Source organism: Podarcis bocagei (assembly GCF_964188305.1).
Source record: "Podarcis bocagei genome assembly, chromosome: 2".
Classification (NCBI taxonomy): Eukaryota; Metazoa; Chordata; class Lepidosauria; order Squamata; family Lacertidae; genus Podarcis; species Podarcis bocagei.
Genome location: NC_138126.1, coordinates 24,403,042 through 24,427,801, shown reverse-complemented (window position 1 = coordinate 24,427,801; position 24,760 = coordinate 24,403,042). Strand labels below are relative to the sequence as shown.

The 24,760-nt window shown below is 45.9% G+C and overlaps 1 protein-coding gene across 3 annotated transcripts; it reads right to left on the bottom strand.

The window, feature by feature from the left end:
• Positions 1-5,038: 5,038 nt before the first annotated feature.
• Positions 5,039-24,456, bottom strand: CCDC51 (coiled-coil domain containing 51). 3 transcript variants are annotated; one of them, XM_081183233.1, is made up of 4 exons: positions 24,219-24,456; positions 22,167-22,518; positions 18,648-18,812; positions 5,039-5,865 (listed from the first exon to the last, which is right to left on the bottom strand). In XM_081183233.1, exons 2-4 carry the CDS (start codon positions 22,434-22,436, stop codon positions 5,095-5,097), a joined length of 1,206 nt encoding a protein of 401 aa, XP_081039359.1. In that variant the 5' UTR covers positions 22,437-22,518; positions 24,219-24,456; the 3' UTR covers positions 5,039-5,094. The 3 variants fall into 3 exon arrangements, with proteins under 3 accessions (XP_081039359.1, XP_081039358.1, XP_081039360.1); XM_081183232.1 differs by having other exon boundaries at positions 24,212-24,452; XM_081183234.1 differs by lacking the exon at positions 24,219-24,456 and adding an exon at positions 23,952-24,086.
• Between the last annotated feature and the right edge of the window lie 304 nt (positions 24,457-24,760).

Below are 24,760 nucleotides of genomic sequence, written 5' to 3'. Positions count from 1 at the left end.
ATGCTTGTACTTTGACATGCTTTCGAACTGCTAGGTTGGCAGGAGGAGGGACCGAGCAACGGGAGCTCACCCCGTGGCGGGGATTTGAACCGCCAACCTTCTGATCAGCAAGTCCTAGGCTCTGTGGTTTAACCCACAGCGCCACCCGCGTCCCTATTCATGGAAGCTTAGGCCGCAATAAATGCGTTAAAGCCTTTTAAAGTGCCACAGGGCAGCCTTGACTGTTGTACATTCTGTTGTGGCTCTTGCCCCCTTCCTCCCCTTGGTCTGTCCAGTCACCTTGTCTTCTTGTCTGTTGCAGTGGCGGAAGGAAGGAAGGAAGGAAGGAAGGAAGGAAGGAAATCCTGCTTACTTTGGATCATAGGAGAAGAGGGAGGATGGCCTTTCAGGACAGAACATAGCCAAAGCTTTTTCTGCTGCTGTGGAGCATTATAGAGACTCCCGTGAAGGACTGGCTCCACCATGAGGCAAAGAGGCTGCCCTTTTCCCCTTGGAATTGCCTCTCAAAACACTTAATTATTACTATTAACTATTATTATCCCACCTCTTCCCCAGATCGTGACTCAAGGCGGCTTACACATATAAAGCAGTACTGTACAGGTAAAATGGATAAAGCTAAAAACGTGTAAACTATAATAGTTAAAAAGCAATTAAACTACAATAGATTTATTTTGCAGAGTTGCAGAAATGAAAACAGTAGTACCTGGTTCTCAAACTTAATCTGTTCCGGAAGTCTGTTCCAAAACCAAAGCTTTCCAAAACCAAGGCAAACTTTCCCATAGAAAGTAATGTAAAATGGATTAATCCATTCCAGGCTTTTAAAAACAACCCCCAAAACAGCAATTTAACATGAATTTTACTATTTAACGAGGCCACTGATCCATAAAATGAAAGCAATAAACAATGTACTGCAGTCACACAATCAATCAATCAGTCAATCAGTAGCTGAACTGGGTTCCACACAGTCACGAAAGCAAAACGAAAAAGCCGCAAAAACAGAAACACAAAAGAAATAGCAAAAACAGACAGACCGCAGCGTAACACTCAAAACGGAAGCGTAACACTCAAACGGAGCAGGTTCGGCTTCCGAAAGAAAGTTTGCAAACCGGAACACTTACTTCCGGGTTTGCAGTGTTTGGGTTCCAAGTTGTTTGAGTACCAAGGCGTTTGAGAACCAAGGTACCACTGTACTTGCATGCAGCCAGACAGAGTCCTGCAAGGGGTATGGCAGGTTCAGACAAGCACAACTCCCCCTGCACCACAGGAAGGGTCGTGCCATGTGAAGTGAAAAATAAATGGGGGGGGGAGTGCGAGGCAGGGATGGAGGTTTGGCAGCACACACTCCCCCTGCAAATGTGTATGGACTGGCCTCACTGTGCTAGAGCTGGTCCCAGGCCCCTCCGCCAAGCCTAGCCTACAAAATGGTTTTGAAAATAAAAGGGGGGGGGGAATAAACCCATCCATTCAACCCGTCATGAAGGGTAAGAGAGCTGAACAGCACAAAGGCAGCTGAAGGGATCAAGGGCTTGAAGAAGGATGGCATATAAGCCCGAGGAATGAACAATACAGGCACAATTATTGACTATTGAGATCCAGCGCCGAGGGCCTTCTGGCAGTTCCCTCATATCGAGGTTACAGGGAACCAGACAGAGGGCCTTCTCGGTAGTGGCGCCCGCCCTGTGGAACACCCTCCCTTCAGATGTGAAGGAAATAAGCAGCTATCCTATCTTTAAAAGACATCTGAAGGCAGCCCTGTTTAGGTAAGTTTTTAATATTTAATGCTGTATTGCTTTTAACACTCAATTGGGAGCCACCCAGAGTGGCTGGGGAAACTCAGCCAGATGGGCGGGGTATAAATAATAAATTATTATTATTATTGAGAGGAAATCGGCAAGTCAGCAGAGATCAGGTGCAGAACCTTTTAGCACACAGCTGTACATATACACAGAGAGCCAAGCTTTGGTCAACCATGAACTGTAGCAGCCGAGTGTGAGTTCGACAAAAGCTAGGGGATAATATTAATAATAATAATAATTTATTATTTGTACCCCGCCCATCTGGCTGGGTTTCCCCAGCGACTCTGGGTGGCTTCCACAAAGACCAAAAATACACTAATATGTCATACATTAAAAACTTCCCTGAACAGGGCTGCCTTAAGATGTCTTCTGAATGTCAGGTAGTTGTTTATCTCTTTGACATCTGGTGGGAGGGCGTTCCACAGGGCGGGTGCCACTACCGAGAAGGCCCTTTGCCTGGTTCCCTGTAGCTTTGCTTCTCGCAATGCGGGAACCGCCAGAAGGCCCTTGGCGCTGGACCTCAGCGTCCAGGCAGAATGATGGGGGTAGAGACGCTCCTTCAGGTATACTGGGCCGAGGCCGCTTATGTCAGGTGACTTGTGTCAGGTGACAGGACATGGGTGAAGGGGCTTTCAATCCTAGCACATCTCTGGGTACCAACAGCGCAAACTTTTCCTGCCTCCATTCTGAATCTCAGTTGTTCATTCTGACCCAGGCAAACGGCCCTTCCATTCTCTCCATCCTGCCCTCTCTGCACCTCGATGACTCAACCCAGTTTCCTGGAAAAGACACAGGAGGAGCTTAGCACACCCACTGCGAAGGTCTGTTGACCCACAAGAAAAATCGGTTAGCTGCGAGAGCTGATAATGGTCTGAGCAACCCCGTCTCCCTTTGACTCTGCTATAAGGGGGGGAAACCCCAAGCTTCTGCTGATGTTTGCGGTGGTGGAAGGGAAGCAGGGTGTTAGGCAGTCCTCTGCTCATTGCAGGATAAAACGGCTGAGCTGCCTAATGAAAGTCCCTGGGGTTTAAGGGCTCATAGCTGTAGGGCTGAACGTTGCCCAACCCCACAGCAGTGTCTAGGACAGGACTACAGCCTAGCACGAGTGTACCTGTTAACGCCCTCTGAAAATCTTTATCCCAGGCAGCAGCAGGATGACTCTTCAGAATAGCATTGTTATGAGTTTGGGTGTGGGGAGGTAAGCTGTATGCTGGATCCTTCTAACCCCAGGATCCAACAAGTGTTAAAATATAAGCCAGGCTAGAGTCCTGTGTTGAGGTGATCACCTGGGCCATTTTGTCTCCCAAAGCAAGTACAGTGGTACCTTGGTTCTCAAACTTAATCCGATCCAGGAGTCTGTTTGATTCCCGAAACATTTCAGAAACCAAGGCGTGGCTTCTGATTGGCTGCAGGAGCTTCCTGCACTCAGTCGGAAGCTGTGTCGGACATTTGGCTTCTGAAAAATGTTCGCAAACCTGAACACGCACTTCCGGGTTTGCGGCGTTTGGGAGCTGATTTGTTCGACAACTAAGCCGTTTGAGAACCAATGTACCACTGTACAGTGGTACCTCGGGTTACAAACACCTCGGATTAAAACACTTCGGGTTGCAGACTCCACTAACCCGGAAGTAGTACCTCAGGTTAAGAACTTTACCTCATGATGAGAACAGAAATCGCATGGCGGCAGCAGGAGGCCCCATTAGCTAAAGTGGTACCTCAGGTTAAGAACGGTTTCAGGTTAAGAACGGACCTCCAGAACGAATTAAGTTCGTAACCAGAGGTACCACTGTACTCTTTTCTGAGCTTAAAAATGGTAAGCGTAATGCTCAACAAAAGAGGTTCAAAGGCTCCCTCAAGGCAAATCTTAAAAAATGTAGTATAAACACTGACAACTGGGAAACACTGGCCTGCGAGCGCTCCAATTGGAGGACGGCCTTTACCAAAGGTGTCATGGGTTTTGAAGATGCTCAAACTCAGGATGAAAAGGAGAAACACGCTAAGAGGAAGGCATGCTTGGCAAACTCTCTCTCCTGCCTGGAAACCTATTTCCCCACTGTGGAAGGACGTGCGGATCTGGAATTGGCCTCTACAGTCACTTATGGAGTCACTGCTAAAACCGTGTTAATGGAAGACAATCTTACTCGGCTACGAGTGATTGCCAAAGAAGAAGAAGAATGGGCCATTAAGAGAGCAGTGGAAAGGGGGCTTTGTGCAAGATTGCAAATGTCTCTCCAGTTTCAAAAGATGTGTGATAAGAAATCCCACAGGTGCGGTTTTCTTCATCTCTTGCATTCCCATATCAGGAAAAGGTGCACCTGGAGAATGCTGCTTGTGAAGGGAGGGGAGGAAGAAACTTCTTTTTTGAAAGGTGCATGAGCCACCAAGGTTGTAATGTCTCCCTCAACTCAGAGAAAGAAGGACAAAGCTTAAGTTGAGAGTTGCAGCAATGTGACCTAGAATTACAGCAGCAAGCTGGAGAGAGAATGAGTCAGGGCAGTGTTTGATTTTTGTTTGAACCCAGGGCTGCGGCTATGGGATAATCAAGACCCTTTTGGGGTGTTAATGCTGTGAACCTCTCCATCATAGGCTCAGGCCGTCTATATGTGTGTAAATAAACCATATATCATAAAGACACCGCAGTTTCCGCTGTCCCTCACTTCCAAGAGGAAACATGAACCCTGGGTAAATGCTTGCAACTGGAATCTTGCACCGCTTGGAGATTGGGGTGGTATGCAAAAATATTTTATGGCACAGCTGGCACAGCTAAGAAGCATGTGTGGGCAGGTAACAGAAGATGCCTGCAGAGAAGATTAGAAAGAAAAGAGGCATCATACACCTAGCAAAACCCAAAACATCCGACTAACCAGCTGGCACATTTCATTTTAGAAGATACCCACGTTAGGATTTCAGAAGATACTGCAAGGCAGATTCTGGGAAATTGCAAAACCCGCATCCTTGCTAATTTGTTCTTTAAAAGTACGTCAAGTAAGGTTTTGCTAGCAGCCGTTAAAAAGGCTTATCCCGTTAGGATAACATAATATGGAAGCTGTTTTACCCTGCATCTGTCTCCCCACAAAAAGAAACTTGCGAACTTCATAAGCAGTCCGGAAAAGAACACGAGAAAGAGATGCACATTGTATGTTTTACCACAATACATTTGCACGCAGCTCTAGTCTGAGGTACAATTTCGGGAAATTGCCTTCAAACACAACCACACATTATCAAGAAGAAACCGCCAAGACTGAAGGGTGAATGACTCTTTATTACTCCAACAAATTATTCTTGGCTGGGCTGCGGGCTAATTCCCCTTGAGGAGGACGTAGAGCATGGGGAATGTGATAGCAAAGACAGTACATGTGAAGGCCGTGCTGTAGATGGAGTTCCTCTTCATTTGTGCTTCCAGTCTCCTTTCCGTGTTGCACAGTTCCAGAACCACGTCTTCCGCCTCAAAGGTCTGGCTGCTCCCCTCCGTCGAAGGATCAAGCAGTGCTTCCCTCCCAGGTGCGGGCTGGGGTCCCCTTTTCACGTTCTGGACCTCGACGGCCATTTGCCCTAAACTTTTTTCCAGTCTGCTAAGCTGCCGCTGCAAACTCTCGAGGAAGGAGCTCATCTGTTTGGAGTAGCTCAGCTGCTCCCTGACGGAAACTAAGAGAGGGTCTGTTTTTAGAGGAGTGCTTTTGGCTGAGGAATCCCCCGTCGCTTCCTGCGAGGTCACGGCCACCGCTTGTAGGATGTCCTTCAGGCTGGCAACGAGGTCACTCAGATCCCTCTGCTGGGAGTTGTAGGCGGAGGCCTGCTCCCTGATCGCTTCCTGGAGATTGATAGGTCCCTTTTGTGCCTCAGAAACTAAGGCTTTCAGCTCCTGCAGCCTTACTCGGTTGACGTAGGTAGAACCCAGGACCCCAATAATGGCTCCCAGCACTGAGCCAATGATAGACCAGTTCTTGGTTTTCTCCGCTCTTGTCCGCTCTTTCTCATGGCTTTCCCTCACGGCAGCAGAGAAGAGGGAGAAGGCTTCCCGCTCAGACTCCTCCGCAGTTTGATAGGTGCTCCGGTACCTCTTCTCTTCCTGCAAGGAAAACACACAGGCCTTGTTAAAAGAACAGCATGTTAGGTGCCGGAACCACCTCGGGAGACCGGTATGCGGGGGGAAACCAGTTAAATTTATGAAATATCCCTATAAACTGTGAATCAAGAAGATCCATTTATTTTTATTTATTTTTTAAAATTTAATTTATTTAACATAATTATTACAAAATATAAGCAAAGTATTGCAAATACATACATATATTTTTCAGATAAGCACACACACATATATAAAAAGAACAAATGAGAAAAAGGGAAGAAAAGAAAGAAAAAGAAAAAATAGAAGAAGAAGAAGAAGAAGAAGAAGAGTTGGAAGAATTTCTTCCAAATTTATTCTACAAATATCTCAATAATAAAATTTCATTGATTGACTTCCATCGCTTACACTGCACTTCCTATATACATTTTAAGCAAGATTGTATCTGTTATTCCCTTATTTTTCCCATACAATCTCACACAAATATTCTAATCAATAAGTTTTCTAAATCTTTCATAAATCTATTCTAAACACAACCAATACCTTACATTTAATCTTTGTCTAGATCAATTTAAAGAAGTGTGGGAAAAGGAGACAACAGGGCAAATAGATAGTCAAGGCTGGGGGAAAATATGGGAGAAACGTATGTAGAAAATGTTGTCTATAAGAGTAAAAGAAAATTATTATAAATTAATTTTGAGATGGTATTTAACACCAGTCAGATTAAACCAAATAAGCAAGGAATATTTGGTGTTATGTTGGAGGGGATGCCAGGAAACAGGGAATTATGTTCACATGTGGTGGGGGTGTAAATATGTACAGTGGTATCTCAGGTTACATATGCTTCAGGTTACATACGCTTCAGGTTACAGACTCCACTAACCCAGAAATATTACCTCGGGTTAAGTACTTTGCTTCAGGTTGAGAACAGAAATTGTGCTCCAGCGTCACTGGCGGCAGCAGAAGGCCCCATTAGCTAAAGTGGTGCTTCAGGTTAAGAACAGTTTCAGGTTAAGTACGGACCTCTGGAATGAATTAAGTACTTAACCTGAGGTACCACTGTTCAATTTTTATTTTTTTTTGCAAAGGGTGTTTAAGGAGATAACAGAAATCACTGGGTTAAAGCTGACTGAAAGTCCAGAGGTAGCATTATTATCAATTTACGATGGGTGGAAGGTTCGCAGGCTATGAAGGAATCATAGAATCATAGAGTTGGAATAGACCACAAGGGCCATCGAGTCCAACCCCCAGCCAAGCAGGAAACACCATCAGAGCACTCCTGACATATGGTTGTCAAGCCTCTGCTTAAAGACCTCCAAAGGAGGAGACTCCACCACACTCCTTGGCAGCAAATTCCACTGTCGAACAGCTCTTACTGTCAGGAAGTTCTTCCTAATGTTTAGGTGGAATCTTCTTTCTTGTAGTTTGGATCCATTGCTCCGTGTCCGCTTCTCTGGAGCAGCAGAAAACAACCTTTCTCCCTCCTCTCGCTTACAAATTTATTGACGAATTATTATAGCTAGGAAGTGGAAGGGGCAAGCAAAATATAAAATGGAAGAATGGTATAAAGAGGTGTGGGATACAGCTGTTAATGATAAATTAACACGTGCCATTAAGGTAAGACGGGGAATATGCAGGAGAAATGATTTTGAGGAGATATGGAAGGTGTTTGTAGAAGTTGTACTGTTAAAAGCGAAAGGGGTCAAACCATCGCTAGAGGTGTTGGAATTTTGGGAGGTTGGATAGTTACAGTGGAATGGTCTCGGTGGTGGGGTGCACATTTTTATTCTTATTCATTTATGATTATTACTTTGCCAAAATATATAAATATTCTATAAATAATCTGCCCCAAGATGATACTGGGGTTGCCAGCTTTTCACCATTCGCTGCTTCTGTGCCTTTAACAAGAGCTTGATGTGTGCAAGAACGCCACAGCGTTCTTGGTTTCATGCCAGGAACTGCTTCGCCTGTCAATTTCTCCCAATCAAGACTGCTGTCAAAGCTGTGGCTGCAGGAGGTCAACCGCACGTGCATGTACAGGAAATAGCTGGCTTAAGTCTTTTTTTTATCTCTGGCAGAAAAGGGTCTAGCAAGATCCTCCTCTAGCGAATACTGGGGGATTAGAAGGGAATATGACATCTTTGCCATCCCAGGCAGTAGCAATATAAAATGCACCATTTGTACCCTGCCTCTTTATCCTCAAGTCCATGAGCTCTGTTTGCACAAGCATTAAAATGGTTTAGCATCACCCGTTTCATTCTCGAAGGGAATGTTCTCAAGATAAGGCTAAGCTAGACTGCGTGATGTTAGCGAAAACAGGGTGAAGAGGAGAGTCTTCTTCCCTTTATTTCAGTGAAGCTCCAAAATGAAGAAATAAGCAAACGGAAAAACTAAACAAGTATTTCGTTATCAAAAGAATGTGAGATTCACAATATACAAAACACAGCTCCAAAGCCCCACAAACCCGCCTGACACAATCAATAAACAATGGGAGGACGACACAGGCTATGAAATTAACCCCACCCAATAGACTAGAATGTGGTCTAAACCTTCCTTTAAATCCATATCAGCGGAAAGAAAAGAAGAAGAAGAGGAGTTTGGATTTGATATCCCACTTTATCATTACCCGAAGGAGTCTCAAAGCGGCTAACAATCTCCTTTCCCTTCATCTCCCACAACAAACACGCTGTGGGGTGAGTGGGGCTGAGAGACTTCAGAGAAGTGTGACTAGCCCAAGGTCACCCAGCAGCTGCATGTGGAGGAGCGGAGACGCGAACCCAGTTCCCCAGATTACGAGTCCACCACTCTTAACCACTACACCACACTGGCTCTCAGATCTCACCCTGAAACTCACTTACAGATGGTACCTAACACCACGGAAACTGGCGCTGATGCGCCCGGAAACCTCACCAAAATGCTGGAAAGGGTGCACCTCCACAGGCACATACCTCCACATGTGGTGAGAATGCCCCAAAACCCAACTCTTCTGGACAACAGTCGTACAAGAAATAAGCAAAATAACTAAATGGGGACTAGAAGTCACCCCAGAATTGGCCCTACCGAACATCTTCCAAGATAACAATGCCCATTCATGCTATAAAGAGCTCATAACCCACCTACTCTCAGCGGCCAGAAATATCATAGCCAGAAACTGGAGGGACCTGTCAGGGATAAACATGCAACACAGGTATCAAGTAGTACGGGAAACTGCCTTACTAGAAAAGCTAACCAATAGACTGAAACTGACATGGGGAGAAATAGAAGAAGACACCTTTACTCCAGTATGGCTCCCCTTTACCACATACACAGCCCAACAAGGCAACAACATGAACCAATGTTAGAATTCCTGCTCCATGATTGCAGTCATGGGATTTTTGTCTATCACATGACGGTATATGTTTTGACTCCACAGAGTGGGAAGTGACGGAGACAGGATGTTTGTGTTATTGTGTTCCGTGAAGTGGGACTGTTGTCCTTTGTTTTTTCTCTTTGCTGTCTGATGCTAGAGACAAAATAAAAAAATTCCTTCCAGTAGCACCTTAAAGACCAACTAAGTTAGTTCTTGGTATGAGCTTTCTTGTGCATGCACACTGAAGAAGTTTCTGAAGAAGTGTGCATGCACACAAAAGCTCATACCAAGAACTAACTTAGTTGGTCTTTAAGGTGCTACTGGAAGGAATTTTTTTATTTTGACTATGGCAGACCAACACGGCTACCTATCTGTAACTGATGCTAGAGAGAGAGAGAGGGAGCCATGTTGCGGGGCTCCGTGTATGTTTATATGTAAATAAAGCAGATTAGCCAAAATAATAATTTATTATTATTTATACCCCGCCCATCTGGCTGGGTTTCCCAAAATGCTGAGTTGCTGAGGTATGTTACCCAACTGTGCAAACTCTGCAGATCCCTATGTGTGCCGGTGTCGGTTGGCATCAGTCGCTGTGATGTTCGGGCAGAAGAAAGCTTTTGAAACTCCCAAGCGACCAGGAGGGAGAGAATATGCCAGTCGGGCATGTGTCTCTACCAGGGTCCCACTCGTGTGTAGGCTGAGCTCCTGACACCCATCAACAGCAAACGATTCAGTGTGGCTAACTTAACCCAGCAACCCCACGCACAAACAAATCCCACTGCGGCCAACCAAAGACAATCACCCTAGACCGCCCCAGCCTCTCTCACCACCAAGGAAATAATAATAATAAAAATAAATTTTTATTTATATCCCGCCCTCCCCAGCCGAAGCCGGGCTCAGGGCGGCTAACAACAATAAAATAATACAACATTCTAAAATCATTTCATTATAAAATTAATTCAAATCAAATTGATGGCAACCATTGGGCTAGAGTTCGGTGAAGGTTGCCAAAGGAGGGAGTCAGGCTGTGCCCTGGCCAAAGGCCTGGTGGAACAGCTCTGTCTTGCAGAGCGAACAAGCGAACAGAAAGAGAACCTACCCAAGTGACGCAGAAGCAAAGATCTCACACATACACTAAGTAAAAGAACATAAGCTTTACCACTCCACCCCTTCTCTCCCGTCCCCCCTCTTTTCTTCCCAACCCTATACTGCATATAACACCAATGTCTCATGACAAATGTAACTGATCTGTAGAAAACACACCCTGAAGAAAGAAACGATGCGTGTGCTTTTGTAAACGAGGAGAATCTTTAATAAATAAAAATAAAATAAAATAAAGAATGTGGGATTAAAAACAGGAAAGTAATCCCCGGATAATTTATACTCCCCCTTTTTTTAGACCAGGGGTGTGGATATTTTTGCTGTAGAGGACCATGTGGTGGTGGGTGGGTGGTCAGGAGACAATGGAAGACGTGGCAAAGGTGTTTTTTCTTCTCTCTCTCTTTCTCTCTCTCTCACACACACACATCCTTGGCTTCATCCCTGAATGCCTTCCTCTTCATTGCAACCACGCTTCTTCCAGCCTGCCGAACGCCTGTTCCAACTTGCGATACTAGCGTACAAGGCAGCCTTGGAAATTACGAAGTTGTCCCGTTCCAAGTCTTTAAATAGACTGTGCATTGTGCTGTTGATTTAGGAGAGCTTGGTCTTTAGTTCTCAAACCGGGTCCCCCCTACCTGACAATAATCTCAACGATTATGGGAAAAACGAGAGAACATGCAGACTGTCCCCAACCTGATGAAGACACAGAGGGCAAGCTCAGGCGGGGAAGGAGGAAGGGCACGGAGCTGAGAAAAATACCCTAAAACTGCTGTGTGTTATAAGTGGTTATTATGAAAGGAAGAGGTAATGGCAGGGCAGAGGAAGGACCTGCCTAGATTTGAGGGAATCCTTGTAACAGTACCTGGAAGAGTGGGGATAGGGCTCCCTCTTACTAGGTCCCAATGGCAGCTTCTTTCCATTGCCCCATAGAGTTCAAAGGGAGCGACGAACAATGAAACCTGCCCCTACCTGCACAGCCCCCACCCTGTAGCCCCATGTCTTGGTCACACATAAGAGTGACCAAGAGAAAGGTCCCAGGAACCTTGTTTTTCTGCTATAAATTATTACCAAACAATGGGTGCATCCTCCCCCCCCCCCGAGTTTAGCCCGTTATAGTAATGACTGTTTCACAAACCAGCTTCATGTTTCAGACCCTGCATTTAGGACTAATGCCTGCAAAAAATAGATCTGTGCAGCTGGGGAGGAACTCGCATCTGCTTGACTAGAAAGAAATGTCAACTAGACTATCGGGATCCCAGCTCTTCCCTCGTTTCTCATGACCACTCTTTTCCCCGGGGAGCATAGCACAGCCCTGGGCTTTTTAAAGAACAACCTCAACGCACAGATGGAAGCGAAGGAGAGGTTGGAACAGCTCCACCACAAACATGAACGACACAGAAGCAAGGCAGGCTGCAGTCCTGGGCAGACCACTGGTCCATGCCCTCTTGAAGTTTCCTCTGTAGTTTTCCCTGGCAACATCAGGACACGAGGAGACCCCTAGCCTGGTGGCTCGCTGGCTCAGGCTATGAAAGCCACATCGCCAAGGAGGTGAATGCTGCACACAACAAGGAGAAAAGTTGTTCCTGGGAAAAACGTTTTTCCTTTCACATTCCAGAAATACTTCTTCTGAACCAGCTTGCGGAACTCACGGCCACATGATGTGGTAATGACAAGTGGGTTTACAGGCAGCTTGAACTGTGAGATCCAGTTCACGCTTGTTAGAGAGGGGTTAAGTGTTAAGTGTTACTGGATATGCTTTAAAGGCCACAGGTTCACACTTGAGTATTCCCAGACAGGGCTGGAAGAGACATTTGCCCGAAATCCTGCAGGGCCACTGCTAGTCAGTGGACACAGGGCTGAGCTTAGACGGACCAAGAGTTCTGACTTGGCAGGTCATTCCTCCCTAGAAGGTCACACCAGGTGGCATTCAGAGGAGACACACAATGGAATCCATTAACGTAACTAAGTTGGGTCCATTAATTTCAGTGGGTTTACTGTGACCAGTCTGCAAAGGGAATCAACACCTACTGAGGATCGCAGCCTCAGAACGATGACCAATTCGTGGTGGTTAGGGTCGGCCAGGATGACCAAGCGGAATTGCCACATCTATTAGCAACACACCTCTTCACACACCAATGGCTGGGCAGAGGTAAAACTGGGAGAATTCTGGTGCCTTCATGTCTTACTTGTCCCAGAAGTACCCAGCCGGACATGGCAAGAAACAGAATTCTGGTCTCAACGGAGCCCTTAGTCTGATCCAGCAGAGCTTTATTTCAGAAAGAGACACACTGCTTATCCTCTTTCAGAAGGGAGAGATTAAATTTCCTAATCATTATTATGGCATGTGTGTATTTATAGTGAAAAGGGTTATGTAACCGAACCTGTGTAGCAAGTCCTGGCCAGCCGTCAACTATGATGTAAAGGGAGGCTCATTCTGGAATTATGCGGGCACAAAAAGAAGAAAGGGAATTTTTAACAGTATTGCATTCTTTTCGCCTTGCTGCAGGGCACGAAGGGATGAAAAGATCTTGTTCAAACTACCCCTCTGCCTGCACATCAACAGAGCTAAAACAAACAGACTCCGGGAAGGGAAGGAATGTCAGGCCCGCTGAAAACGTTTCTTCCAAAAAAAGAAGAGTTTTGTTGCCGAAGGCTGGCGAGCTGGCAGGAAGGCAAGGCACAGGAATCAGGGGAGAGGGGGAACCCATGTTTTAGCAATATGCTTTTTCAGACAAGCCAATAACAAATCATTTTAAATTCACTCACTCAGGGAGTCTTCCTGGGCAGCCCAGTACGGGCCACATGTTCTCCTGCAATGATTTTGCAAAGTTTTTTGCAGATAAAATCGCCCAGATTCGGGAAGAAGTAGACTCCACCGTGGGAGCAGGGCCGGGGCGGGAGAGTGCTAGAGTTCTGTCTAGTCAAGTTGAGTGGGATCAATTTCAACCTGTTACCTCCGAGGATGTGGACAGGCTGCTTGGACGAGTGAAACCAACCACCTGTCTCCTGGATCCTTGCCCATCCTGGCTTATAAAAGCTAGCCGGGAAGGACTGGGCGATGGGCTTCGTGGGGTGGTGAATGCTTCCCTCCGTGAGGGAGCCTTCCCAGACCCGCTGAAAGAGGCGGTTATTAAACCGCTTCTTAAAAAACCATCTTTAGATGCGGCCACGATAGCCAACTATCGCCCAGTCTCAAATCTTCCATTCCTGGGCAAGGTGATTGAGCGAGTGGTTGCTGAACAACTCCAGGCACGCCTGGAAGAAGCGGACCATTTGGATCCCTTCCAGTCGGGATTCAGGCCTCATCATGGGACTGAAACTGCCTTGGTCGCACTGGTTGATGATCTCCGGCGGGCTAGGGACAAAGGTGAGAGCTGTTTCCTAGTTCTGCTGGATCTCTCAGCGGCGTTTGATACCATCGACCATAGCATCCTTCTGGACCGTCTTGAGGGGCTGGGAGCTGGGGGCACTGTTATACAGTGGTTCCGCTCCTTCCTCCTGGGCCGTGTTCAGAAAGTGGTGGTGGGGGATGAGTGTTCAGACCCTTGGGCCCTCACTTGTGGGGTGCCTCAGGGTTCTGTCCTCTCCCCCATGCTTTTTAACATCTATATGAAGCCGCTGGGAGAGATCATCAGGAGGTTTGGGCTGGGTGTTCATCAGTATGCGGATGACACCCAGCTCTACCTCTCTTTTAAATCAGAACCAGTGAAGGCGGTGAAGGTCCTGTGTGAGTGCCTGGAGGCGGTTGGAGGATGGATGGCGGCTAACAGATTGAGGTTGAATCCTGACAAGACAGAAGTACTGTTTTTGGGGGACAGGAGGCGGGCAGGTGTGGAGGATTCCCTGGTCCTGAATGGGGTAACTGTGCCCCTGAAGGACCAGGTGCGCAGCCTGGGAGTCATTTTGGACTCACAGCTGTCCATGGAGGCACAGGTCAAATCTGTGTCCAGGGCAGCTGTTTACCAGCTCCATCTGGAACGTAGGCTGAAACCCTATCTGCCTGCGGACTGTCTCGCCAGAGTGGTGCATGCTCTGGTTATCTCCCGCTTGGACTACTGCAATGCGCTCTACGTGGGGCTACCTTTGAAGGTGACGCGGAAACTACAACTAATCCAGAATGCGGCAGCTAGACTGGTGACTGGGAGCGGCCGCCGAGACCATATAACACCGGTCTTGAAAGACCTGCATTGGCTCCCAGTACGTTTCCGAGCACAATTCAAAGTGTTGGTGCTGACCTTTAAAGCCCTAAACGGCCTCGGTCCAGTATACCTGAAGGAGCGTCTCCACCCCCATCAGTCTGCCCGGACGCTGAGGTCCAGCGCCGAGGGCCTTCTGGCGGTTCCCTCACTGCGAGAAGCAAAGCTACAGGGAACCAGGCAGAGGGCCTTCTCGGTAGTGGCGCCCGCCCTGTGGAACGCCCTTCCAGCAGATGTCAAAGCGATAAACAACTACCTGACATTCAGGAGACATCTTAAGGCAGCCCTGTTCAGGGAAGTTTTTAACGTGTGACATTTTACTGTATTTTTGGTTTTTATGGAAGCCGCCCAGAGTGGCTGGGGAGGCCCAGCCAGATGGGCGGGGTATAAATAATAAATTATTATTATTATTATTATTATTATCATCCGAAGCAGGAAACCAGCCAAGGAAGCAGGCAGATCATTAGATGACAACAGGTTTGCTGGAGCCGGGATGAGGGACCCTGCTAGTGTTGCTGGACTGCAAATCCCATCATCCTTGACCAATGGCCAGGCTGGCTGGGTCTAAAGGGAGCTAGAGTCTGCCTGGAGGACTGCAAAAAGTTTCCCCATGCCTGTACTAATGGAAGAAGCTTAATGGTTTCCTTCAGTAGTCGCTGTGCAATATGCTGGAAAGATACTCGCCCCCTGAAGCCTAATCCCACCAGCCCAGCCTAAGTGACTAAGTCAAATGGAAGTGAGAAGACATGAAGTACAGTGGTACCTCGGGTTAAGAACTTAATTCGTTCTGGAGGTCTGTTCTTAACCTGAAACTGTCCTTAACCTGAGGTACCACTTTAGCTAAAGGGGCCTCCCGCTGCCGCCGCACGATTTCTGTTCTCATCCTGAAGCAAAGTTCTTAACCTGAGGTAAAATTTCTGGGTTTGTGGAGTCTGTAACCTGAAGCGTCTGTAACCTGAAGTGTCTGTAACCCAAGGTACCACAGTACTAGGGCAAATCGGCAAGGTAAAAATTAACAGCCTGCTGCATGTGATGGCATACACTCAAGAACTCTTAACAGAAACGTGTGAAATGGCCCATTGCCTGAGGAAAAAAACGTGCAGCTAGTCCCTAAAACCAGCTTCCTCCAGGACTGGAAAGTGCTCGACATAATGCAAGTTTTAAAGAAGAAGGGTGGGTGGAGTCGGAGACCAAAAAAAGGTTACCTTTGTACAAGAGGCTCGTTTCTTCACACATTTGCTCATTCCTCTATCTGCTGCCCATCCAGGCAAGAAAGAAGCAGTAGCAGAGTTCAAGGACAGGGCAAAAAACACTCAAGGAGGGCTGGTGAAGGGGAGGGTCTGGGGAGAGCCCCATGGGTCAGATGGAGAGATATGGAGGGTCACTTTTAGCCCCTTGAAGAAGAGTTTGGATTTGATATCCTGCTTTATCACTACCCGAAGGAGTCTCAAAGCGGCTCACATTCTCCTTTCCCTTCCTCCCCCACAACAAATACTCTGTGAGGTGAGTGGGGCTGAGAGACTTCAGAGAAGTGTGACTAGCCCAAGGTCACCCAGCAGCTGCAGGTGGAGGAGCGGGGAAGCGAACCCGGTTCACCAGATTACGAGTCCACTGCTTGGCCTCAGGTTCCCCACCCTTGGTTTAAAGATTAGAAACATACTGGAAACTGAATGCTGGGATTTTCAGGATTGCCATTTCACCCATTTCTATCCAAATGCGATTTTGGTTTTAAACGCAATGTAAGGCAGTCTCTATGGGAGTACAGTCATACCTCGGAATGAATATGCTTCAGGTTGAGCGTTTTTGGGTTGCGCTCTGCGGCGACACGGAAGTAACGGAATGCGTTACTTCCGGGTTTCGCAGCTCGCGCATGTGCAGACGCTCAAAATGATGTCATGCGCATGCGCAGAAGTGGCGAAACACGACCCGCGCAGTCGCGTCTTACGTTCACTTCAGGATGCAAACGGGGCTCCGGAACGGATCCTGTTTGCATCCAGAGGTACCACTGTATAATGTATTTAATTATGGGGTATCAGAGTTCTTAGGGGGCTAACCAGGCTGGGATAGCTGGGACAGCAGGCTGGTTGGTTGAATGACTGATGTAGATTTTTCAATTTCATTGTTGTGTATGGGACAATGACAATAAAGATTATCGTATCGTATCATAATTTCTGCTCTTGCATTATGTAGTCAGGGGAATGGGAAATGAAACACCAGCAAGTCTCAATAGGCTTTCCGAAGCCCTACAAAATGGTTTTCTTGGTTACAGAGTTATCCCAGTCTAGTTTCTGCATTAAATAGCTTGAGGGAGCCTCCGCACTCTTAATATTCACAGCCTCTCCTCTAAGGAAGCGCTTGGGTTTTGTCCTCCAATAGGCCAAATCGGCTGCACAGTTAACGCTTCAAAGCCATTCTTTGTTCTTTGGCCCAGAACCGGACTGTACCTCCAGTAGGGATGTCCTCTTCTACTTTGTAAAGCAGACAGCTGGTGCTACATATATAACAACATGATAAATAATCATGCCAATCCTTGCCAAAATATTCCATACCCTGCAAACCGAAGGGGCTCACTGTCCTGGGGCTGCAGAGCTGAATTAAAAAAGAAGCATACTTTGGCCCCAACCACTGGCCAGGGAAATAAGGGCCACAGAGTGTTGCATCCTCTGCCTCCCATGAAAAAAACAACACGGCAAGGGGAAGGCCACTGTGGTGCCATCCGCTGGCCAAGCAAGGAGCAGCTGCAGGGAACTTGCTTCCCTACTCCACACCAGTCCTGGGACTACAAAACGGAAGGGAAGTTTGCTGTTGACTCATCCATGCCCCAGTGGCACTAAGGGACAGTGCACCTGGCTGTTAACCAGAAGGTTGGTGGTTCAAGGCCACCCAGGGACAGCTGTGGGCAGGATCTGTGCATTGCAGGGGTTTGGATTAGATCAGTGGTTCCCAATTAGGGGTCCGGGGAACACACCCAGGGGGTCCACGACACCATCTCTTGCTGGGGGACTCACTTGCCTTGTTAATTGTACCACCTTCAGATTACAAGTAAGGAATAGCAATAGGCCTATAGGTTTATAAATCATTGAATGTGTTAATACAAATGGATGCCGTTAATATTGCAGTTGTTATATAAGGGATTGTTGTTTTGACTGGAGTGCAATTGAGATGAATAAAATTTTGGAATGCAAAAATAAAGTACTGTATTTTTCCATGTATAACACGCCCCGTGTATAAGACAAGCCCTATTTTGGGGTACCCAAAATTAAGAAAATGGGGGGGAGATTGCCCAGAGTAGTTAAGTTTTTTCGGGCGGGGGGGCGCACCGCATGACCGATGGTGCCAATCCTTTTGAATGTGGCGATAAGGAATCCTTCTGAATGTGGTGATGTACAACTAACAAATCTATCTGCAGAAAAGCAGAATGCCCAGTGTTCAGCTGAAACATGCTTCCTTGCAAATGAACAGATAAAAAGAAAATAATGCCACCAGAGCCTATTTCTAAAATCCTATTCCTGCCATTCTGCCAATATGCCTGTGGTGGTTTGCTGATCACTGAAACTCTTAGCAGGCCTTTCAGAAAACAGTACCATCAGAAAACGGATTTGGCCCCTTATTTTAAAAAAACAAAAAAGAAGTTCAACAACCACCAGCATCGTTGCACCTGCTGTTTTAGCAACCTTTAGTGCTTTTACATTTTCAAGTTGTGTTGAGGCAGTTCCAAAAGGAAGGGCAAAAGGTACCTTCGATAAATAAATGAAGCCAGCAAGCAGAACAGGGCTGCCTTCAGATGTCTTTTAAAGATAGGATAGCTGCTTATTTCCTTCACATCTGAAGGGAGGTTGTTCCACAGGGTGGGCGCCACTACCGAGAAGGCCCTCTGCCTGGTTCCCTATGACCTCACTTCTCGCAATGAGGGAACCGCCAGAAGGCCCGTGGCGCTGTGTCCGGGTAGAACAATGGGGGTGGAGACGCTCCTTCAGGTATACTGGGCCGAGGCCATTTAGGGCTTTAAAGGTCAGCACCAACACTTTGAATTGTGCTCGGAAACGTACTGGGAGCCAATGTAGGTCTTTCAAGACCGGTGTTATGTGGTCCCGGCGGCCTTTACCCTTTCACTCCCCTCACAGACTCTGATACACTCTTACCTGCAGTAATTTGTGCTCCAGAGTCGCCAGTTCCAGATACTGAATGTCGTCACGCGAGACTCTGTCTAAACGGTCCCGGATTTCCTTCAGTTTGAGCTGCTGGGCCTCCCAGGTTTCCCGAGATTCTCGTACAATCCCACGAGCGACCATGAACCTTTTTTCGGCCTAGAATAGGATGGGTGGGCAAGGGAGAGATGAGCTTGCCATCTACAAGTTTGGCAGCCTAACTCACTGAAGCCGGAGTGCTTGCATTAAACCATCGTTATCCACTCTGCGCCAGAGTGAAAGAGAGAGACAGAAAGGAGGGGAGCCGATAGGTAAAAGAAGGACAGGCTTTCTTATTTAATTAAAATGTGTTTATTAAAAGCAGCCTTTCTCAACCTGTGGGTCCCCAGATGTTGTTGAACTACAACTCCCATCACCCCTAGCTAGCAAGGCCAGAGCTCAGAGATGATGGGAGTTGTAGTCCTACAACTTCTGGGGACCCACAGGTTGAGAACCACTGATTTAAAGTCTCCGAGGTCTCTGATGAAACACAATTTTTTTCTGGCCACATGGCGGTAGTTTTTTTTTAAAAAAAACTTTATACACTCATACAATGGACTGCCTCATTCCAGCCAAATCTGATTACTCAATTTAGGGTATTTGGCCCTTTCCCTCTTCCTTGTGCCCTTTGGACTTTTCTTTTTTTGCTGTCCAACTAGGATTAGATGTTGGTACCTTTATATTAGTCTTTTTCAAATTGATTTTATATTTTATGTTTTGTACAGCTCCCCGCCTCCGGGTTTATCTTCTTGTCCTGATACGCTTTTTGTATGTACTGCTATAAAATTTATTTATTTAAAACATTATTAGGAATTATAGGTACCGACATCCCAAAAGATCAGAAAAGACTTGTTATGCATGGGAAAACAGCTGCTCGGGTGATATTAGCCAGCGTGGATAAAAATAAATGATTTTTAAAAATAAAAATAAAAATACTGGATTTTTTTTATTTAAATCAGATTTTTTTTATTTAAATCAGATTTTTAAAATAAAATGCTTTTGGAGGAAAAATCTTAGTAAAGATAGTTTTCTATCTGCGACATTATAGTCCAACGGCTATTCATCAGGAAATAAGGATTTGTTTAAAGTTTTTCATGTGTGCTAAAACCCAGTCTAAGTTTTTTTTTAAAAATTGTTTAACCACATCGGTTAACAAACATGGATACATATGCTATAATGTTATTGTTTTAGTTAAATACATTGTTTAAATTGTTATTAAGGAAATGATTATTTTTCTCCTTCCAATAAAGTACAGCAGAAAAGTCCAAATATAAACATAATTATTTTATAATTATCTGCTTATGTATTTCCGATAGTATAACCAAATCAGTCATTTTTGAAAATTTTTTATTCCAAAAATGAAACCTTCCTCTGGTTGTAAATATTAAGAGGATACCAGCAAGGTTGAACCTTTCTGTAAAAAAAAATATGATTTAAATCAAGCCTTACTGACTAGTGATTTAAATCAAGTCTTACTGACTAGTGATTTAAATCAAGATTTAAATTGATTTGATTTAAACCAAATCCACCCTGCTATATTAGCCCAGAAATGGAAATAAGACAAAGTCCCTACCAGGAAGGAATGGCAAACTAAGCTGATGGACTATGCCAAAATGGCAAAGCTGATTGGAAAGCTCAGGAACCATGAGGACAAAAACTTTTAAAAAGAATGGGAAAATTTATAATCTATTTAGGAGACCACTGCAAGCAAATGGAAACATTAGCAGGATTTTAATCCTACTTGTAATGTAACAAATACCATGGATAAAATGGATTGATACAAAATATAGATTGTGGAATAATATGCAGTTCTTAATGTTGATAATAAAACACATGGAGGGGGTGGGGCGAAGTCGTGAGATTCAGAGTAATCTCTATATATGAATATGTATTTGGCGTGTTATAATTCTACATTTGTAAAATCAATAAAAAATAATTTCCAAAAACCCCTACAAAAAACATGATCTTCTCACCTTTCCTCAGAAAGTCTGCTAACAATCCATCAGATCAATTAAAGGGAGAGGTACCCCTGCCCGTACGGGCCAGTCGTGTCTGACTTTAGGGTTGTGCGCCCATCTCACTCTAGAGGCCGGGAGCCAGCGCTGTCCGGAGACACTTCCGGGTCACGTGGCCAGCGTGACGAAGCTACTCTGGTGAGCCGGCACCAGCGCAGCACACGGAAACGCCGTTTACCTTCCCGCTATAAAGCGGTACCTATTTATCTACTTGCACTTGGGGGTGCTTTCGAACTGCTAGGTGGGCAGGAGCTGGGGCCGAAAGACAGGAGCTCACCCCGCCGCAGGGATTCGAACTGCCGACCATGCGATCGGCAAGTCCTAGGCACTGAGGTTTTACCCACAGCGCCACCCGCGTCCCACTATCAGATCAATTAACCCTAGACAAATTAAGAGCAGTAGGCTTAAACAGCAATAAAAAGAGGTACTCACTAAATACTTTAAGTCAACTAACAACAATCAAAGAAATCAGGGATGGGGAAACCTTTCAGATATTGCTGGACTACAACTCCCATCATTCTTAAGCACTGGTCATGCTGGCTGCAGTCAGTGGGAGCTGTAGTCTGACAATATTTGCAAGGACTATGGGTTCCCCATTCCTGAATCAAAACAACAGAAGAGGAGTAAAAATGCAGTTTATAAAAAGCTAGGGGGGGGGGAAACAAGAACACAGGGTTAACACTGGAATCAAAAGGCACCCAATAAAACAGGCATAGGCAAACTCGGCCCTCCAGATGTTTTGGGACTACAACTCCCATCATCCCTAGCTAGCAGGACCAGTGGTCAGGGATGATGGGAGTTGTAGTCCCAAAACACCTGGCGGGTCGAGTTTGCCTATGCCTGCAATAAAACAACTGAAATAGCTTCTAGAGGTATTTAAAAACTTAAGCTGAAGCCTTAAAAAGGATGGCAAAAGTCCATTAAGCAGGTAGTGAGATGCCTATCTAGAAAAGGAATGCAAAAGCAGGGTAGACGGGTACTGAGAGGGGCCTCTCCTTAGTCCAGGGGTCTGCAACCTTTAAGACAAAAAGAGCCACTTGGACCCATTTCCGAAGGAAAAAAAACTGGGAGCCGCAAAACCATTGCGACATTTAAAACAAATATATCTCCGGAGTCGCGATCTGACAGCGGGCGGGAAGGTGACGTCAGGACGGTGCGTGCATTAGTCACGCACCGCCCCCATGCGACGTCACAGCCAGTACAGCGCCCGCCACAGTGGGGAGTGTCGGGGCGCACAATGCGCCTCCTCCCCTCGCTAGTATCCGCCCCGGAGCCGCGGCAAAGGTGTAAAAGAGCCACATGCAGCTCCGGAGCCGCGGGTTGCAGACCCCTGCCTTAGTCCCAGCCAGATGTATTTCAGAGAACTTGATAAATCTTAAATAAGCAGGGAAGTCTGTACAGCAGCAAGCAGACCTTCAGATACATTTTATCCAATATGTACCAACGATGTTGTCATTACCTCCGTCACGTTTCCCTGGGCCTCTCGGACTTCGTTAAGTCCGACAAATTCCTCGTACTTGTCCCACCAGCTCTGGGAGGTTGCAGAGATTCTCTGAATGGCGTTTCTTCCCAAAACTTTCCCAGCTTCTGATAAGCGATAAAGAACATTTGTAGCCACTTCCACAGCTGTCTTGGCTTCAGGCCTCTTGGAAGCTGGAGAGCAGTAGGCTCTCACTATATGTAGGCGCATTTTGTGATTCCTCAGAGCTATCAAATTGTGATGTTGCATGTTGTTGGCTCATGGGTAGCAACAGACACCATATGACATGTCATCAAAACTGACCATAGATTCCAGTCATGGTGGAAAATATCTGCAAGGATACAAGTGCAAAGAAGAAGGAGAAAAAACAATCACTCAGAGCCATAAACAAACCTCTTAAAACAATGTCCCTTCGATGCAGAATGCTCATTTGGGTAAGTATTTAAACCGACTTTGCAATATTTAATTGCCACTTTCACTTCCAGGATCAGCAAATGTTTTCCTTGAACACAGAGAATTACAGTGGTACCTCGGGTTACATATGCTTCAGGTTATAAACACTTCAGGTTACAGACAGTTTCAATCTCCATTCTTCCACCGTCAGTATTTCTTCCTGTTTCTATTTTTGGGCCAGAAGTATTCTCGCTGCTGTAACTGCGTATTGAAAAAGTTTACAATCTTTCTTACTAATCTCATTTCCTACCAATCCCAATATGAAGGCCTCTGGTTTCTTAAAAAATGTATATTTCAACATCTTTTTCAATTCATTATATATCATTTCCCAGAAACCTTTCACCTTTTTACACTCCCACCACATATGATAGAATGTCCCTTCTTTTTCTTTACATTTCCAACACTTATTACATGTTTTATACGTTTTGGCTAGTTTTACTGGTGTTATATACCATCTATATACCATTTTCATTACATTTTCCTTTAACGCAGAACATGCCGTAAATTTTAGTCTTTCATTCCATAATTTTGACCATTCATCATATTGTATATTATAACCAAAATCTCTGGCCCAATGTATCATTACCGATTTAACCTCTTCATCTTTTGTATACCACTCCAGCAACATTTTAGACAAATTTTTATACTCATTATTCAATATCTCTAATTGGAATTTTGATTCTTTTTCTCCATATCCATACACTTTACAAAGGAACAAGCTGCCTTTTCTCTGACACCTCGTGGTCCAGGGATGAGGCAGCTTATTCCTCCCTTTCAACGTCACGATGTATCACCAGATTGCGACGCTGAAAACCTGACATGGCCCTGCCCTACCAGCAACTCCTGCAGCCAAGCTGTTGCGCAACATATTGCCCTGGTTTCCTTTGGACCACATCAGTAGGGCCAAGTGGCCTTGTCGTCTGGGCAGCTCAGGACCTCCAGACACATTGCCCAGGCTTGTACCTCGGGGAAGTCCCTTTGGTGCTGCTAAGTCAGCAGTTTGCCTTCACCTTGGAGGTGCACTCCATTGTCAACAACAACAACTGCTGTAAGCCACTTTGGAAACCTGAAATTTAATCAAAACAAAACAAAACAAATTAAAATAAAGAAAAGAAATCCTTCCAGTAGCACCTTAGAGACCAACTAAGTTAGTTATTGGTATGAGCTTTCGTGGGCATGCACACTTCTTCAGAAACACACAAAAGCTCATACCAATAACTAACTTAGTTGGTCTCTAAGGTGCTACTGGAAGGATTTATTTTATTTTATTTTGTTTTGTTTCAACTACAGCAGACCAACATGGCAACCTACCTGCAACTGAAATTTAATGAAAGCATTTTTAAAAGTGGCCGTCCCTGTTCCCACTTTTGAGTAGCGAGGGGACCTTTGGGTGCTGGTCGGATTCCCAGCCCACTCGGCACCCCCAGCAGTTCAGGGCTCTGCTCCTGCCCCGCCTTTTCCTTGGGGGCGCTGCTCCCCTCCTCTCCCCCTCCCTCCATTCTCGCCCCACTTTTGCTGTATGGCAACAGCAGCAGCGCAGGGTTTTCCTCCCGCTCTCCAACCCCCCGCACCTCTCACTCTCTCTTTTCCTTTCTCTCTTCTTCTTCCAATTCCAGCTCACGGTCTAGCATAGGACTTGCAAATGCCGGGCAATGAGAAGCTAAAACACCATGACCAAGTCCGGGCGGATGTAATGTATGGGGGTCGCTGGAAATAGACGTCCAAGATCCGCGTCTGTAGAGATAGGAAAAATGTAGAGTGACACGCATCCCGAAAGACGGGTAAACGGAAGTCGTCAGAGGCTGTGATTCGCTAAAGGACGCAGAGCGGTGCCACTCTACCCTCTTGATATCTCTATGGTGAGAGGTAAAGGTATGGAAAGCAGGCGACTGGATCGTGTGGGAGGCCGAAACCTTCTAGAGATGTTCTCTGTGGGGAATTCCATCTTTCAAACTGAACCAGTTATACACGCTCAACTCTCCGAACGGACTGTATGATTTTTTTTTGACGTCGCTCTACAGTTTCCCCGTCTATCTCTATGGTCTCTCCCTATAGCCTTCTAGACGTCGGTCTAGCCCTTTCCCCGTCTATCTCTATGGTCTCGCTAGCACTCTGCGCGT